General features: G+C 38.3%; 1 protein-coding gene across 1 annotated transcript in view; it reads left to right on the forward strand.

Moving 5' to 3' along the window:
* The first annotated feature begins 17,044 nt into the window (after positions 1-17,044).
* The window catches only part of LOC145877328 (uncharacterized), a 50,952-nt gene continuing 48,465 nt past the window's right edge, over positions 17,045-19,531 (forward strand). The window contains exon 1 of the mRNA XM_082972643.1: positions 17,045-17,074. Within this exon, the coding sequence (XP_082828769.1) occupies positions 17,045-17,074 (30 nt within the window). The remainder of the gene's footprint in view (positions 17,075-19,531) is intronic.

A 19,531-nucleotide genomic window follows, 5' to 3' on the forward strand; every position in this document is an offset into this window, starting at 1 on the left:
TTGAATGTCCTGCTTAATATAATGTTTGTGTCGTCATCGCAAATCAACCAATTTGTACGTAAAAAACACTTCAACCAGTAAAATGCTCTTTGGCTTTTCCATCAGCCTGACAATGAGGGTTTGTACACTGTTTGCCAAATTGGCCCATAACTTCAACTAACAACAAATATACCCATGTAATGAACGAAGAAGCACTTTGGTTGTTGTTGCATGACACACATAGTGTCCTCTAGGACCCATAACAACAACATAGACCTACAGTAGGACCCATAACAATAACATAGACCTACTGTAGGACCCATAACTTCACCTAACAACAACATAGACCTACTGTAGGACCCATAACTTCACCTAACAACAACATAGACCTACTGTAGGACCCATAACTTCACCTAACAACAACATAGACCTACTGTAGGACCCATAACTTCACCTAACAACAACATAGACCTACTGTAGGACCCATAACTTCACCTAACAACAACATAGACCTACTGTAGGACCCATAACTTCACCTAACAACAACATAGACCTACTGTAGGACCCATAACTTCACCTAACAATATAGACCTACTGTAGGACCCATAACTTCACCTAACAATAACATAGACCTACTGTAGGACCCATAACAACAACATAGACCTACTGTAAGACCCATAACTTCACCTAACAACATAGACCTACTGTAGGACCCATAACTTCACCTAACAATAACATATACCTACTGTAGGACCCATAACTTCACCTAACAATAACATAGACCTACTGTAGGACCCATAACAACAAATATAGGAAAATAGCTCTGTGTGTTGAACAATAGCCTATCCATCAAGGAACAGTTATCTACACATTATGAGCAAAGTAGGGATGTTGGATCCAACGTGGAGCGTATCTCTGTGCACAAACAGAGTAACGAGACCCTACTGTAAATCAACCAGACAATAACACATTATAAACATCCATTTGTTAGGGATGATGGATCCAACATGGAGCACGGCATAACTGTCTTTACCAGAGTAATGAATGAAGAAGCACTTTGGTTGTTGTTGCATGTTGTGGCTTCTGTCATGTGACTGTCATTCAGAAAATGATTTCCTGGATCAGCTGATGATAGTTGAACATGTGACTGTAACTAAACAGCTACAGTATAAAGAATTATGTGTAATTATTGAAGAACCGCGTTAATGACAGTATCCATTTGGGTGTTGTCAATAAAGTTAAGGTGACTCTTGGTTAGAACCATTGCATTTAGTAAACTCTGAAATGATTTAGGATTTCTGTGCCCATGAAAACTGTTTTCCCAGCGTAACATAAGGAGACACTAAATGTTACGTAGTTAGAGAGCATTTCAGAGATCTGAATACAAAAACCTGTCCTAACAGGACAATAACCTAAACCACAAGGCCAAATCTACACTGGAGGAGCTTACCAAGATGACATTGAATGTTCCTGAGTGGCCTAGTTACAGTTTGGACTTAAATCGTCTTGAAAGTCTATAGCAAGACTTGAAAACGGCTTTCTAGCAATGATCAACAACCAACTTGACAGAACAGGAAGGATTTTAAAAAGAATAATGAATATTCACATGAAGATCAGCCTCCTATTGGATGACATCACGACTTCCCATCAAGCCAACTCCTTGAAGGCCTTACTATGACATCACTCACTCCTTCTAGTTTGCAGTTGTTAAAAAAACACTATTTTGCTCAAAACATTTATTTGTTTCCTTTTAGTGTGTTTATACTTTACGATATTTATATATCACTTTTCAACAGGAAAAGTTTTTTTTTTAAATCACTGGAGGACGTCATGGACAATTCCGACAGTTTAAAAACATATTCAAGTGTAGTAGGGCTTCCCTTTTAAAAATCACACATTAGTTCAACAACTGCAGAGTTTGTGCCCCTGTTTTATAAGATAGTACTCACTGTATTTACTGGTAATAATCAGATCAATGTCCCTGTTTTATAAGATATTACTCACTGTATTTACTGGTGTTAATCAGATCAATGTCCCTGTTTTATTAGATAGTACTCACTGTATTTACTGGTGTTAATCAGATCAATGTCCCTGTTTTATTAGATAGTACTCACTGTATTTACTGGTGTTAACCAGAACAATGTCCCTGTTTTATTAGATAGTACTCACTGTATTTACTGGTGTTAATCAGATCAATGTCCCTGTTTTATTAGATAGTACTCACTGTATTTACTGGTGTTAATCAGTTCTCCAGTCTTCTCTTCTTCGTCCTCTAATGTGACAGTAATCTCCCCCTCTTCATCCTCCACTCCAAAAACGTCTTCATTTTCTTTCACAATAACATCCTCCTCCTCTTTCACTCCAAAAACTGCATCCTCCTCTTTCTCTTCCTCTTCTTTTACTGTAACATCCTCCTCCTCTTTCACTCTGAACGCGTCTTCCTCTTCTTTCTCTGTAACGTCTTTCTCTTCTTCTTTCACGGTAACAGCCTCACCCTCTACTTGTTGTTTTACTGTGACATCCTCCTCTTCCTTCTCCTCTTTCACGACAATGTTCAACCCCAGAGCTTCTTTCTCCGTCCAACAGACCTCCTCTTTAGCAGGAGGAGAGTAGCTTAGTGAGCGCATGGTCGGAGATGTTAGCTAGCTAGACTAGTGCTAACTTAACCAGCCAGCTAGTTGACTTACAACGTAAATATTAAATTAAATGGGGTAGCTAGTTGTTTACACATAAGTATGTTTAAATCACAGTTGCAATTAAACCAGGAAAGTGTCTAAAGAACTTGAATGTTCCGACTTTGTTGGCTAGCGAGCTACCGAGGTGGCTGCAGTTGTTGAAGAGTGGAGGCGCTGGAAGATGGCGGCGAGTGTAGACGAGATTTCAGCTTGCTCCGAGTAACCTTAACTTTTATCCCTCTCAAACTTACTTAAATGTAACGGAACTTGGCTTATAGTAAACACAATAGAGAACAACACTTAGTTGACCGATAATTTGATTCATAACTTTGAGAAATGGAAGGAAAAAATGTGCGAAAGAGCAAAGGGAAGAGAAGGCAGTTGCTAGCTGAGCACTCATACGTTGGAGAAAAACCGCCACCTGACTCCTCAGGAGAAGAAATGGAGGATTCTGGACATTCGGTTGATTCTGAAAATGCAGTCAATAGTCCTGCACCCAAAAAGACACATAAAGAATTATCTTTGCGCGAACTACTAATCAACATAATCGATGCTGTAAACTAAAGAGCCGACGGTCTGGAGAAAATGATACACGAAAACACATAAAAAATAGTTGACCTCGAGACCTCTCTGAATCATGCATACAAGAGTATCGAAGAGCTTAAACTTGCAAACACTGCTACGTCTGAGAAATGCATTGCTCAGGAGAAGACCATCGCAGACATGCAAGAGCGCTTATCGGAAGCAGAGCGATACCGGAGAAGGTGGGGTCTACGGCTTTACGGTGTCCCCGAGAACCAGGATGAGAATGTGAAGCGCTTAGTAAGAGACATCTGTAACCGTGTGGCACCGGACTTCCCCGATGGATATATGGATATGGCTGTGGATGTCGCTCATCGTATTGGGAAGAAACAAGATGCCATCGTCAGCCGATCGATCATCATCCAGTTTGCTTTTCGCACAGCGAGAGATGCAGTTTGGAAGAAAGCAAAGGAAAGCGCCTTTCTGAAAGAGAGAAAACTTAGATTCGGTGAGGACTTGACTGCAGCAGACAAGGCAGCAAAGGCAAAATTGTGGCTTCTCGTACAACAGGCCCGAAATCAAGGAAACGGTGGATACTACAGGGGAATCAGAGCTTTTTTCGCCAACGGTAAAGAAATACGACCGGGGTGATTTGATTTGTTCTGTCGGTAGGTTTACAAGGTAGTTCCTTCCCCACTGCAAACTGAACGTTCTACTTTTGAAACATGGTGTTACTATTTTACAAGTTAAGAATTCTGTTAATACATATATGAAGCAACTTTTTATAGAGAGGGTAAAGTTGAGATTGCATAGGATTTTTCTTTCTATTCTATAGATATGGACTTGAAGTTTATGTCAATCAATGCCAGGGGGATACGTAACATGTTGAAGAGAAAAGCTTTGTTGTTGTTTTGTAAGGACTGCAACGCAGATCTTGCATTCGTTCAAGAAACACATTCATGCAAAGAGGACTATAATTATTGGAAAAATCAGTGAGGCAGTGACATTTTTTTGGCCCACGGGACAAATCATTCAGCTGGGGTTGCAATTTTAGCACACAATTTCAAAGGGACATTGTTGTTTACTCAAATGGGCTCCAATGGACATTGGCTAGTAGCGGTCATCAACCACATGGACAGATTATTTGTGTTGTGTAATGTATATGGATACTGTTCTAGTCCTCCAAATAACTTACTTCTAGAGGAAATTGAAGAAATTCTTAAAAATCTTCTGAGAAAATACCCATCCAGTCAGATAATAGTTGGTGGAGATTTTAATATGGTTTATTCTAATGAGACTGATAGATTGCCTCATAGGCCTAACATTGGTGTGAACAAGTTGGTGAATTTCTGCCAAAGCCTGGACTTAATTGACATATGGAGAGTAAAAAACCCTGGAGAGATACAATACACATGGAGTAATAGAGATCGTTCCTTACAATCAAGAATTGATTTGTGGGTGATAACCTCTAGTCTTGTGCCCAACACTGTAGAGGTAAAAATACTGCCTGCAGTCCTGACGGATCATAAAGTCATATGGTTGACTGTAAGAATATGCAGTAATGATGGTAAGAAATACTCTGGTGGTTACTGGAAACTAAATAACTCATTGTTATTGCATGATGATTTAAAAAATGTGATTAAGAATCTAATTTTTGTTTACTGGAGTTTAGCTACATCTAATGCAGAATATGGGAAATATTGGGAACTGCTGAAATTTAAAATCCGCTCAGCCTGTATTACTTATGGAAAACGGCTTGCTTTAAGAAGGAGATGTGAGGTAGTTGAACTCTCTAGGACAATTGTCGTTATCACAGAGATTGAGCATCTTGATCTTAATGAGAAAGCTAATTTGAATGATTTACAGAATCAACTAGATACATTGTATGAGGAAAAGGCTAGAGGAGCTTTCATAAGATCTAGAAAACAATGGCTTGAAAAAGGTGAAAAGAACAGTAGATACTTTTTTAATTTGGAGAAGAGGAGAGGGGAACTCAACACACTTCGGAAACTTAAAATTAATGGGGTTACCACTGAGGATAGAGAGTTGTTATCAGAATTTACCAATACATTTTATGAGAATCTTTACTCCTTAGATAACAATTTGTGTGACTCTAAGGATCTCCTTGATTCTATAGAGAATGTTAATTCGATTAGTGAAGAACTCAATCAGTCTTGTTGCCAAGATTTATCCATTATGGACATCCAGTACGGGGTTGCTCAGTTAAAAAAGAACAAATCTCCAGGTTATGATGGATTAACCTCTGAATTTTACAAAACCTTCTTTGAAGAAATAGCACCTTTTTTACTTGAAACCTTTAAGGAGGCTATAAAGAAGGGAGAACTACCTGCCTCTCTGAAGCAAGGGGTTATTACTCTTATACCTAAACCACACAAGGATCTCCTAAGTATTGATAATTGGCGTCCAATCACACTCCTAAATAACGACTACAAAATTATAGCCTTAATCTTTGCAAAAAGGTTAAAGTCTTGCTTAAATGATCTGATTGATGAATGTCAATCAGGGTTTATGAAAGGGCGCCATATATCTAATAATCTGAGGCTGATATTAGACTTGGTTGAGTATCGTGATCTATTAGATGACTTCCCTGTTATCCTATTTCTGGATTTTCAGAAAGCATTTGATACAGTAAGTCACAATTTTATCTTTGATTGTCTTAAGCATTTGAAATTTGGTCATTTCTTTGTTGATGCTATTAGAACTCTGTATAATGGTGGCAATAGCTGTATCAAACTCTGTCATGGAACATCCTCAAGATTTAACATTTACAAAGGAATACGACAAGGTTGTCCAATTTCATCTTTTTTATTTTTGTTAGTTTCTCAAATGTTATGCTCATTAGTTCATAAAAGTAAATTTGAAGGCATTACATTCCAGTCCAGAGAGATCAAGATATCCCAACTGGCAGATGACACCTCACTTTTTTTGAAAAATGTATCTCAAGCTAGATTAGCATTGGATATCGTGAAGCAGTTCTCCAAAATCCCAGGCTTGACTTTAAATCTTTCCAAATGTGAGTTGTTTGTTTTGAAAGGAGCTGTCAACAAAGCAGATTGTAACATCTCTGAAAAAGATACTGTAACCTACCTCGGTGTAAAGATCACCAAAAATCTTAAGGCTATGAATGATCTTAATTTGAACCCTGTAACTGAATCTATCAAAAAAAAATTATCCTCATGGTTAGGGAGGGATTTAAGTCTTCAAGGAAGGGTGCTTTTATCCAAAGCTGAGGGGCTATCTCATGCATCCTATCTTTTTTCATCTATTGACATTCCCAAATCCACTTGCTGTACCTTAGATAGGCTTTTGTACAACTTCATATGGAAAAACAAGCCACATAAGATAAAAAGAGATGTTATCACCAACAGGGTTTGTGATGGCGGTCTAAATGTCTTAGATTTCACTCTCTTCAATCAGATATCAAAGGTCAACTGGATTAAAAGGTACATAAAAAATCCTCATAGCTTCTGGAATATTATACCTCATTTTGTTTTTCAGAAGTTCGGCGGGCTTAATTTTTTACTACAATGTCCATATATTGTGGGTAAAATTCTTGTGAAACTGGCGGTTTTTCACAAGCAGGCTTTAATGTGCTGGGCTTTGTTGTATAAACACAACTTTTCACCTCATAAATGTTTTATTTGGAACTATGGGTCAATATTACATAGAAATAAGATGTTATTTAACCATAAATGGTTCTCGAAAAACATTGTTCTTGTCAGCCAATTGGTTAATAACGGTGGGAATCTATTTACACGGAGAGAATTTATGGAAATATACAACTTTGAGGTTTCAAGCAAGGAATATGACACTGTTATTAAAGCTATACCTAGTGGGATAAAAACTTTACTTCAGAATAATGCATATTTTGGAATATCTCCGATTGTAAGCGATATTCAGGTGAATGGCATTGGTCTACTAGATACGAAATTCAACAATCGTTTAATAAGGGATATTTTCTACAGGAAGTCTATTCCCTCTGCGATATTTTGTTGGGCTTCATTGTTTGATGTAAACTGGCGCCGTGCTTGGCTCACTCCACACAGATTTATGGTGACCAATAAAGTAAAGGAGATCTCCTTTAAGATAATCCATAGATGCTATCCGTGTAATAGCTTGATTTCTAAATATATATTTGACGTTACCAGTGAATGCAGTTTTTGTGAACTAGAAACTGAATCCATTGAACACTTATTCTGTAATTGTTTATATAGTGAAGTATTTTGGACTGATGTAAAACTATATCTTAGCCGCAAATTGCATACAACCATTGATATTACTAAGTTTGACATATTATTTTACTACACTGATTCCACAATTGAACGTGAGTATGTCATAAATCTCTTTATTTTATTAGGAAAATCTTTCATCCACAAATCAAAATTTTTGAAGAAAAAGCCCCTTTTCTTAATTTTTTTATCTGATGTGGAACAGTACGTAGAATCTTTAAATCGTATACAAAACAATATGTCAAAAAAATGGATTCGATATATGTCTGTATTTGATTTGATATAATAGTTTTTTTATTTTTCTCTAATTTCTTTGGATTCCCTCTGGCTGTTATGTTATGTTATGTTTTGCATGTTACTTTTTTGCATGTTACTGTTATTTACAACAAGTTAAATAAAGATCTGTGTAAACTAAAAAAATAAAAAAAATAATAGTTAGCGAATACATTACTGTAAACTAAAAAAAATTATAAAAATTAAATAATAAAAAAATTATGAATATGAAACTGCCTTAAATACAGATGTGAATGATAGTATGTTTTAAATTCTCACTTAAAATATGCAGTGCTCTATTTGAACGTCTCAATATAATATTATTATTTCATGAAAGGAATGAAAAATACATTTGTTTTAAAAAAAAAAAAAAATCTCAACTGCGTTTCCCTCCAGTCAGCAGACGGCGATGTGCGTCTTTCAGGCGATGCTGCAGCGTGACGTATAATCTAGTGGACGGAACGGATCAACAACAACGAGTCAGCCACCTTGGTAGCCAACAGCCGAAACATTTAGACTGTTTCTGTGCATATTTGCCTCTGTGTTTTAAATATACTTCTGACATCTAGTTAATTGCCCCCATTTAAATGTTATAGGTACATTGTTAGTCAACTAGCTGGCTTGATAAGTTAGCCTAGCACTAAACTAGTCGCTCATGCTAACTAGCTAGCTAACATCCCCGACCATGAGCTCACTGATGTATTCCTCGCCTACTAAAGAAGGGGAGGTCTGCTGGACGGAGAAAGAAGCTCTGTGGCTGAACATTGTCATGAAAGAGGAGAAGGAAGACGCGTTCAGAGTGAAGGAGGAGGAGGATGTTACTGTAAAAGAAGAGGAGGAAGAGAAAGAAGAGGATGCAGTTTTTGGAGTGAAGAAAGGGAGAGATAACGGTCATATTGACAGAGGAGTCAGGAGATCTGATTACCATCAGTAAGTACTGTCTTAAAAACGGACTCTAACTGTCCAAAGGGTTTGAACGAATGTGTTGTTTTAAAGCAGCATACTGAAATTCTATACTTGAAAATGTTGTTCTGTACTCTAGGAATTTATGTTATAATATAATGTTAAAGCTACATTTTAAAATGGGTGATTAAAGCCCTGAATGCTGATTGGCTGACAGCCATGGTATATCAGGCCGTATACCACGGGTATGTCATGTATTTTTACTGTTCTAATTATGTTGGTAACATGTTTATAATAGCAATAAGACACCTCAGGGGTTTGTGATAGATGGCTAATATACCACGGCTAAGTTCTGTATCCGGGCACTCTGTGTTGAGTCGTGCTTAAGAACAGTCTTTAACCGTGCTATATTGGCCATATACCACACTTCCTCTGGCCTTATTACTTAACTGTAACATGTGTATACCATCAGAGTCCCCCCACCACAAAATCACAACTTAATTGTCTCACAGAATCGCAAACATGTTATAAATGAAATTTTTGACATGTGTCCATTGTAGGCCTTGCGTAGAGTGTGTATACCCACAAAAAGCAGATTTCTAAATAATGTTGGAGAAATACATAAAATAAGTGTCACGTCCTGACCATAGTAACTGGTTATTTTCTATGGTAGAGTAGGTCAGGGTGTGACAGGCGGTGTTTTGTGTTTTTCTATTTCTATGTGTTAGTTCTAGGTTTTCTCTTTCTATGTTTTTTTGGGGGGTTGATCTCCAATTGGAGGCAGCTGGTCCTCGTTGCCTCTGATTGGAGATCATATTTAAGTAGGGGTTTTTCTTCCTGGGTTTTTGTGGGCAGTTGCATTCTGTTTAGTCTCTGTACCTGACAGAACTGTAAGTTGATAATTTCCTTTTGTTATTTTGTCATTAGTGTTTTGAGTAAATAAATATAATAATGAACACTCAACACGCTGCGTTTTGGTCCCCTCTATACGACGCCCGTTACAATAAGAAGCATTATTGAAATGAAATGGACACGTGTTATGGGGAGACTGAAAATATTAGCAAAAGGACAAGTGTTTTGGGGAGACTGAACATAATAGCAAAAGGACAGTTTGTAAGTCTTCAAAATAACAATTTTGAAGGAAAGGTGTGGCTAAACAAAAAAATATAATTTAGAGAGATAGTAATGTCCATTATTACTTTAGAGATGAAGTGGGACACCAACAAAACGTTATTAACAATGGATCAACTGCAGCCTATAACACTGACTGGAATAGTAATATATATTATTATAGAGCTCTGATCAGCCTATAAACATGATCTATTATTATAGAGCTCTGATCAGCCTATAACATGACATTATCTATTATTATAGAGCTCTGATCAGCCTATAAACATGATCTATTATTATAGAGCTCTGATCAGCCTATAAACATGACATTATCTATTATTATAGAGCTCTGATCAGCCTATAAACATGACATTATCTATTATTATAGAGCTCTGATCAGCCTATAAACATGACATTATCTATTATTATAGAGCTCTGTTCAGCCTATAAACATGACATTATCTATTATTATAGAGCTCTGCTCAGCCTATAAACATGACATTATCTATTATTATAGAGCTCTGATCAGCCTATAAACATGACATTATCTATTATTATAGAGCTCTGTTCAGCCTATAAACATGACATTATCTATTATTATAGAGCTCTGATCAGCCTATAAACATGACATGATCTATTATTATAGAGCTCTGCTCAGCCTATAAACATGACATTATCTATTATTATAGAGCTCTGCTCAGCCTATAAACATGACATTATCTATTATTATAGAGCTCTGATCAGCCTATAAACATGACATTATCTATTATTATAGAGCTCTGTTCAGCCTATAAACATGACATTATCTATTATTATAGAGCTCTGATCAGCCTATAAACATGACATTATCTATTATTATAGAGCTCTGATCAGCCTATAAACATGATCTATTATTATAGAGCTCTGATCAGCCTATAAACATGATCTATTATTATAGAGCTCTGCTCAGCCTATAAACTTGACATTATCTATTATTATAGAGCTCTGATCAGCCTATAACATGACATTATCTATTATTATAGAGCTCTGTTCAGCCTATAATCATGACATTATCTATTATTATAGAGCTCTGCTCAGCCTATAAACATGACATTATCTATTATTATAGAGCTCTGCTCAGCCTATAAACATGACATTATCTATTATTATAGAGCTCTGCTCAGCCTATAAACATGACATTATCTATTATTATAGAGCTCTGATCAGCCTATAAACATGACATTCCCTGAGAGATTAGATTTGGAGCTCTTCATCATTTGTTTTTAAATCTCACCGTCACCAAGTTTATTATTAATGATGTAATGTTGTGAAAACTGACCTCAGGGTATTGAGGGATCTAGTCTAGATTAAACCTCATAGGAAGACATTTTTATTTAATGCAGGTTTCATTCAGGTCTCTCTGTTTAACTAGATACTCTGTCTTTTGCAGGAGAGAGACCAGACTCTGACAGCAGGAAGAGTTCCTCAGGGGAAACAGACCCAGAGACACCTAACCAACACCACTGCTCCCACTGTGGAAAGAGTTTTAGGTGGTTAGGGAGCCTGAAAATGCATGAGAGAACACATACAGGAGAAAAGCCCTACCACTGTTCCCACTGTGGAAAGAATTTTACTCAGTTAGGAGCCCTGGTTGGGCATGAGAGAACACACACGGGAGAGAAGCCTTATCACTGTTCCCACTGTGGAAAGAGTTTTAGGTGGTTATGGGTCCTGAAAAAGCATGAGAGAATACACACGGGAGAGAAACCTTATCACTGTTCTCACTGTGGAAACAGTTTTAGGTGGTTAGTGAGCCTGAAAACGCATGAGAGAATACACACAGGAGAAAAGCCTTTCCAATGTTCCCAGTGTGAAAAGAGTTTTAGGTGGTCGGGGAGTCTGAAAAAGCATGCGAGAAAACACACAGGAGAAAAGCCTTTCCAACATACTAATACACAGGAGGAGAAGACATACCACTGTTCTCATTGTGAAAAGACATTTTCCCAGTCAGAGGACCTGAAATCACATGAGAGAATAGAGAGGCTGTGTTCTGACTTGTGTTTCTGACTGAGAATTTGTCCACGGCCAGGATTCATAGGGCCAGGGTGTCCGCTATGGACGCCTGGAAAAAATCAGCAGTGGACATTTCTGAACGTTTATCCAACAGACCTGTACATCCATGAATGGATCTCTATAATGTGTAACTATTTCTGATGTATGTGTTGTGATGAATTGTTTAATAGATGTACTATGTTAGGTATATTTATCTGTGGTTTAATTTCAACAGATTTTACTGATGCTATTAGATTGCTGTGTGGGGGGAGTTTGATATATACAGTGCCTTCAGAAAGTATTCACACCCCTTGACTTGTCCCACATTTCGTTGTGTTACAGCCTAAATTTAAAAATTATTTTTATTTATTTTTATTTCACCTTTATTTAACCAGGTAGGCTAGTTGATAACAAGTTCTCATTTGCAACTGCGACCTGGCCAAGATAAAGCAAAGCAGTTCGACACATACAACAACACAGAGTTACACATGGAATAAACAAACATACAATCAATTATACAGTCGAAAAATCTATATACAGCATGTGTAAATGAGGTAGGATAAGAGAGGTTAGGCAATAAATAGGCCATGGTGGCGAAGTAATTACAATATAGCAGTTAAACACTGGAATGGTAGGATGTGCAGAAGATGAATGTGCAAGTAGAGATACTGGGGTTAAATGGATTCAATACCCCATAATGTCAAAGTGGAATTATGTTTTTGGAAATGTTTACAAATTTAATTAAAAGCCTAAATAAGTTCAGGAGTAAAGATTTTGCTTAACAAGTCACATAATAAGTTGCTTGGACTCACTCTGTGTGCAATAATAGTGTTTAACATGATATTTGAATGAATACCTCATCTCTGTACCCCACACATACAATTATCTGTATTGTCCCTCAGTCGAGCAGTGAATTTCAAATACAGATTCAACCACAAAGACCAGGGAGGTTATCCAACGCCTCGCAAAGAAGGGCATGTATTGGTGGATGGGTAAAAAAAAAGCAGACATTGAATATCCCTTTGAGCATGGTGAAGTTATTAATTACACTTTAGATGGTGTATCAATATACCCAGTCACTAACTCAGTTGCTGGAGAGGAAAGAAACCGCTCAGAGATTTCACCATGAGGCCAATGGTGACTTTAAAATAGTTACAGTGTTTAATGGTTGTGATATGAGAAAACTGCGGATGGATCAACAACATTGTAGTTACTCCACAATACTAACCTAAATGACAGAGTGAAAAGAAGGAAGCATTCCCAGTCAGAGGACCTGAAATCACATGAGAGAATAGAGAGGCTGTTGGCACTAAAGTAATACTACAAAAGAATGTGGCAAAGAAATTAACTTTATGTCCTGAATACAAAGCGTTATGTTTGGGGAGGGTTTGGAGGGTTTGGCTGGCTGGGACGTCCTTGTCCCATTGTGCTCTAGCGACTCCTTGTGGTGGTCAGCATGCACGCTGACTTCGGTCGCCAGCTGGACAGTGTTTCCTCCGACACATTGGTGTGGCTGTCTTCCGGGTTAAACGAGCAGTGTGTCAAGATGTGCAGTGCGGCTTGGCAGGGTCGTGTTTCAGAGGACACATGGCTCGACCTTCGCCTCTCCCCGGAGTCCGTAGGGGAGTTGCAATTGGATATCATGAAATTGGTGAGAAAAAGGTGTAAAAGTACAAAAAAAAATATATATATATATATATATATACACTCGTACTGAAATTTGATTTTTCGATGATCTGGCAGATGTGAAAACCATGTAAACACCTGCAAGACTTCGGTTAGAAGTGAATCACCTGCCTGGACATCCTAAGAACCACACAGAGACCTGCATTTTGAAGTGGGTTTAATAATACTTGTGAAAACTGACTTCAGGTGATTGAGGGATCTAGTCGAGATTAAACATCATAGGAAGTTTTATCATGTGGAGGTTTCATTCAGGTCTCTGTTTAATTAATTATATAATCTGTTTGTCTTTGACAGGAGAGAGACCAGACTCTCCTTCTGACAGCAGGAAGAGTTCTTCAGAGGAACCAGACCCTGAGATGTCCAAACCAGCAGGACGACATCACTGCTCCCATTGTGGAAAGAGTTTTACTCAGTTAGGGAGCCTGAGAACACATAAGAGAATACACACTGGAGAGAAGCCTTACACCTGCTCCTTGTGCGGAAATTGTTTTAGGTGGTTAGGGAGCGTGGAAAGGCATGAGAGGACACACACAGGAGAAAAGCCTTACCAATGTTCCCACTGTGGAAAGCATTTTGCCCAGTTAGGAAACCTGAACCAGCATGAGAGGATACACACAGGAAAAAAGACGCACCACTGCTCCCACTGTGGAAAGAGATTTACCCGGTTAAGGTACCTGAAAGAGCATGAAAGAATACATACAAATACACAAGAGGAGAAGACATACCACTGCTCTCATTGTGGAAAGACATTTTCCCAGTCAGAGGACCTGAAATCACATGAGAGAATAGAGAGGCTGTGTTCTGACTTGTGTTTTTGACTGAGAATTTGTGATTTTGTTTGGACTGTCAGACTTGAGTTCACTTTGTGTAATGTTAGTGCACAATTTTTTTATTGCGATTAATCCATTGTCTGAAAGCGTTGAAAATACACTGAAAACATCCAAAATACATCCTGTATACCGCTAAAATCTACAATGCCATGTAAAAACAAGATGACATTGAGGTTAAATAAAGGGTGCTTTACCAATGTAACATATTTTGACACGTCCACTGTGGGGCTCTGCAGAGTCATAATATCCATAACAACTACAGGTCAAACAGGGAAATGGTTCACATCGTTTTTCCACCATTCATTTTCCCCATAGGGCTGTGTTTTGTTTAGGCTCACCGTGGTGGGACGTTTTGATAACCATGTAAATCTCTCTAGGTCACGGTGACTGAGGACACACAGTGTGTTGTGAATTTATTGTAATGTTTTTAAAATGGTATAACTGCTTTTATTTTAGCTGGACCCCAGGAAGAGTAGCTGCTGCCTTGGCAGGAACTAATTGGGATCCATAATAAACCCCAGGAAGAGTAGCTGCTGCCTTGGCAGGAACTAATGGGGATCCATAATAAACCCCAGGAAGAGTAGAAGAGTAGCTGCTGCCTATATTTGTCTCTCTTTACTCTCGGATTCTAAAATGCTAATTAGCGTCAAAGTAGACGACATGCAAGACTACAAATCCCTGCAACCTCCTGCATGTCATCTCTAGTGTGCTGCAGAGATGGTTGTCCTAGAAGGTTCTCCCATCTCCACAGAGGAACTCTGGAGCTCTGTCAGAGTGAACATCGGGTTCTTGTTCACCTCCTGACCAAGGCCCTTCTCCCCCGATTGCTCAGTTTGGCCGGGCGGCCAGCTCTAGGAAGAGTCTTGGTGGTTCCAAACTTCTTCCATTTAAGAATGATGGAGGCCTCTTTGTTCTTGGGGACCTTCAGTGCTGCAGGCATTTTTTGGAACCCTTCCCCAGATCTGTGCCCCGACACAATCCTGTCTCAGAGCTCTATGGACAATTCCTTTGGACCTCATGGCTTGGTTTTTGCTCTGACATGCACTGTCAACTGTGGGACCTTACAAAGACAGATGTCTGCCTTTCAAATCATGTCCAATCAATTGCATTTACCACAAGTGGACTCCAATCAAGTTGTAGAAACATCTCAAGGATAATCAATGGAATCAGGATGCATCTGAGCTCAATTTTGAGTCTCATAGCAAAAGGTCTGAATACCTAAGTAAATACATCTGCAAAAATCTCTAAAAACCTGTTTTCACTTTGTCATTATGGGATATTGTGATGTCATTATGGGGCATTGTGATGTCATTATGGGGTATTGTGATGTCATTATGGGGTATTGTGTGTAGATTGATGAGGGGGGTGAAAGTACATTTTAGAATAAGGCTGTAACAAAATGTGGAAAATGTGAAGGGGTCTGAATACTTTACTTTTCTACCGCAGTTTTGTACATGATCAAATCAAAGTTTATACACTGTCATGTGATACGTGATATAGAAAAGTCCAATCTTAGGAGAGTACTTGGGAGGCACTATACTGTGTGTCTGCAGGTGTCTATCTGGTCAAAACCACTTATACAGGTGCCCCTCCACCCTCTGGTGGGATGGATCATGTCTACAGAGAAACCTAGATTAAAATACTTAGATTTGTGTTTATTGGGTATATGTTGTGAAATTGTTAGATATTACTTGTTAGATATTACTGTACTGTCGGAGCTAGAAACACAAGCATTTCGCTACACCGGCAATAATATCTGCTAAACATGTGTATGATAAAATGTGATTCGATTTTTATTTGAAATAAACGTCCTATTTATCAAAGGTGCTTTTGGCTGGGGTCAAAATGACTCCAAAGGATTTGAATTTGTTAAAAGTCCATATTGATACAGAAACACTAAACCATGATTTAGATTTATTAAGAACAAGTTGATTGACAAAGTCATGAAAAATTTAATAGAATTGAATAAACCACATTTTGGCTATGATAAACCACATTTTGGCTATGATAAAAGATATGCCTCTGGGGTCAAAATGAACTATGTCAGAAGTATGCTTCAATGCAAATATGTAGTGGGTGTAAAGTTTGTTTTAAATTCTCACTCATTAAAAACGAATCAATCAACACATGCTTCTCTTTGAACGACTTAATATAATATGAAACTTTTCTGAAATAAATGAAAAATAAACGTTTGGTTCCTCAACTGCGTTGCCCAGTCCAGTCAGCAGATGGCGATGTGCGTCTTTTAGGTTCAGGCGATGCTGCCAGTGTGACGTATAATCTAGTGGACGGGACGCTCCTTCAACAACAACAGCTAGTCAGACACCTCGGTAGCTTTCTAGCAAACATAGCTACAACATTCACGCTCTTTACACTGTTTTGGTGTATATTAGTCGCTGTGTATTAAACACACTTCTGTCGTATGTACTTGTTGGCCCATTTAATTATATATTTACGTTGTTTGTCAGCTAGCTGGTTTGCTAAGTTAGCTTAGAACGAGGCTAGTCGCTAATGCTAACTAACTAACATCTCGACCATGAGTTCTCTAAGCTACTCTCCTGCTAAAGAAGAGGAGGTCTGCTGGACGGAGAAAGAAACTCTCGTCAAAGAGGAGGAGGAAGAGAAAGATGTTACAATACAAAAACAAGAAGTAGAGGGTGAGGCTGTTACAGTGAAAGAAGAAGAAGACGCGTTCAGAGTGAAAGAGGAGGAGGATGTTACAGTAAAAGAAGAGGAGGAAGAGAAAGAGGAGGCAGTTTTTGGAGTGAAAGAGGAGGAGGGGGAAATGACTGTTACATTGGAGGAAGAAGAGGAGGTTGGAGATGTGTTTAACACCAGTAAGTACCGTCTCTGCAGTCGTTGAACCAATATGCAGTAAAGGGGTTCTACACTTTAATGTTGTTCTGTAGGAATGGCTGAAGCTACACTGTAACGTGTAGAACATCAAGAGTGGACCATCAACAAAACGTTAACAATTGATCAAATGCATCCAATGACAATGCCTGAAATACTGTAGTCCTCAATATCTCCTATTAGATTAGCCCAAGATGTTCTCTTAAAGGGGCAATCAGCAGTTGTTACATCCATTTGGGGACTTATACATTAATGATATGTACCCATTGTTTCTTGAAGAAATCACTTATAAATGCCTCATGAGCTTAGTTCAACTGTCATACCCCATCAGAACCCAAAATATAAGCTTTTATTCACTCCAATGTTTGTCAGTAAATATAAACAAACACTGTATATCCTCAAAACATGGTTAAAACTAGAATGTTGATATCATGGATGGTTACATTTCTCCAGCCCCATCCCTCAGCTTTTTACCGAAACGGGCAGGGAGTACTATTTGTTATTGTTTCTACTGCTGATTGCTGCCCCCGTTACTCCTCAAGGTCCAAGGACTGTATGTTATTTTCAGAGGTAGACTGGCTCTGGTAGCTAAAATAGTCAACTATTCCATCTAAATGTGAATCGATTCTCAATTAAGATACATTTCTAGAAGCATAAATTGATGTACTTTCATATCAATTCAGAATAATTTCACACAATATTTAAATATCACAAAAAAATAATTTCACATAATACTTTCCGGACTAGTCTCCCAGTCCCTGCTGCTGAAAAACATCCCCACAGCATGATGCTGCCACCACCATGCTTCACCGTAAGGATAGTGCCAGGTTTCCTCTAGACGTGACTCTTGGCAGTCAGGCCAATGAGTTCAATCTTGGTTTCATCAAGCCAGAGACTCTTGTTTCTCATGGTCTTAGAGTCTTAACCTCTCTAGTGTAGGGGGCAGTATTTGCACGGCCGGATAAAAAAACGTACCTGATTTAATCTGGTTATTACTACTGCCCAGAAACTAGAATATGCATATAATTGTTTGATTTGGATAGAAAACACCCTAAAGTTTCTAAAACTGTTTGAATGGTGTCTGTGAGTATAACAGAACTCATATGGCAGGCAAAAACCTGAGAAGATTCCAAACAGGAAGTACCCTCTCTGACCATTCCTTGGGCTTCTTGGCTCTGTTTATTGAACATTTAGGATCTTTGCTGTAACGTGACACTTCCTACGGCTCCCATAGGCTCTCAGAAGGCGGCAGAACATTGAATGATGACTTTGCAGGCCATGGCTGAAAAACACTAGCGCATTTGGATAGTGGTCGTTCTGAGAACAATGAGACTGGGGGCGCGTGCACGAGCCGACACCATGTTTTTATTTTTTCGTCTTTGAACGAAAACAGGGTTTCCCGGTCGGAATATTATCGCTTTTTTACGAGAAAAATGGCATAAAAATTGATTTTAAACAGCGGTTGACATGCTTCAAAGTACGGTAATGGAATATTTAGAATTTTTTTGTCACGAAACGCGTCGGGCGCGTCACCCTTCGTCACCCTTCGGATAGTGCCTTGAACGCACGAACAAAACAGAGGATATTTGAACATAACTATGGATTATTTTGAACCAAACCAACATTTGTTATTGAAGTAGAAGTCCTGGGAGTGCATTCTGACGAAGAACAGCAAAGGTAATCCAATTTTTCTTATAGTAAATCTGAGTTTGGTGAGGGCTAAACTTGGTGGGTGTCAAAATAGCTAGCCCGTGATGGCGAGCTATCTACTCAGAATATTGCAAAATGTCCTTTCACCGAAAAGCTATTTTAAAATCGGACATAGCGATTGCATAAAGGAGTTCTGTATCTATAATTCTTAAAATAATTGTTATGCTTTTTGTGAACGTTTATCGTGAGTAATTTAGTAAATTGTTAGTAAATTCCCCGGAAGTTTGCGGGGGGTATGCTAGTTCTGAACGTCACATGCTAATGTAAAAAGCAGTTTTTTGATATAAATATGAACTTGATTGAACAAAACATGCATGTATTGTATAACATAATGTCCTAGGGTTGTCATCTGATGAAGATCATCAAAGGTTAGTGCTGCATTTAGCTGTGGTTTGGGTTTATGTGACATTATATGCTGGTATAGTATAGTATATATGCTAGTATGAAAAATGGGTGTCTGATTATTTCTGGCTGGGTACTCTGCTGACATAATCTAATGTTTTGCTTTCGTTGTAAAGCCTTTTTGAAATCGGACAGTGTGGTTAGATTAACGAGAGTCTTGTCTTTAAAATGGTGTAAAATAGTCATATGTTTGAGAAATTGAAGTAATAGCATTTCTAATGTATTTGAATATCGCGCCACGGGATTCCACTGGCTGTTGAGTAGGTGGGACGATTTCGTCCCACATACCCTAGAGAGGTTAAGGTGC

This window comes from Salmo salar, unplaced genomic scaffold, assembly GCF_965601325.2.
Source record: "Salmo salar unplaced genomic scaffold, fSalSal1 ptg000867l, whole genome shotgun sequence".
Lineage (NCBI taxonomy): Eukaryota > Metazoa > Chordata > Actinopteri > Salmoniformes > Salmonidae > Salmo > Salmo salar.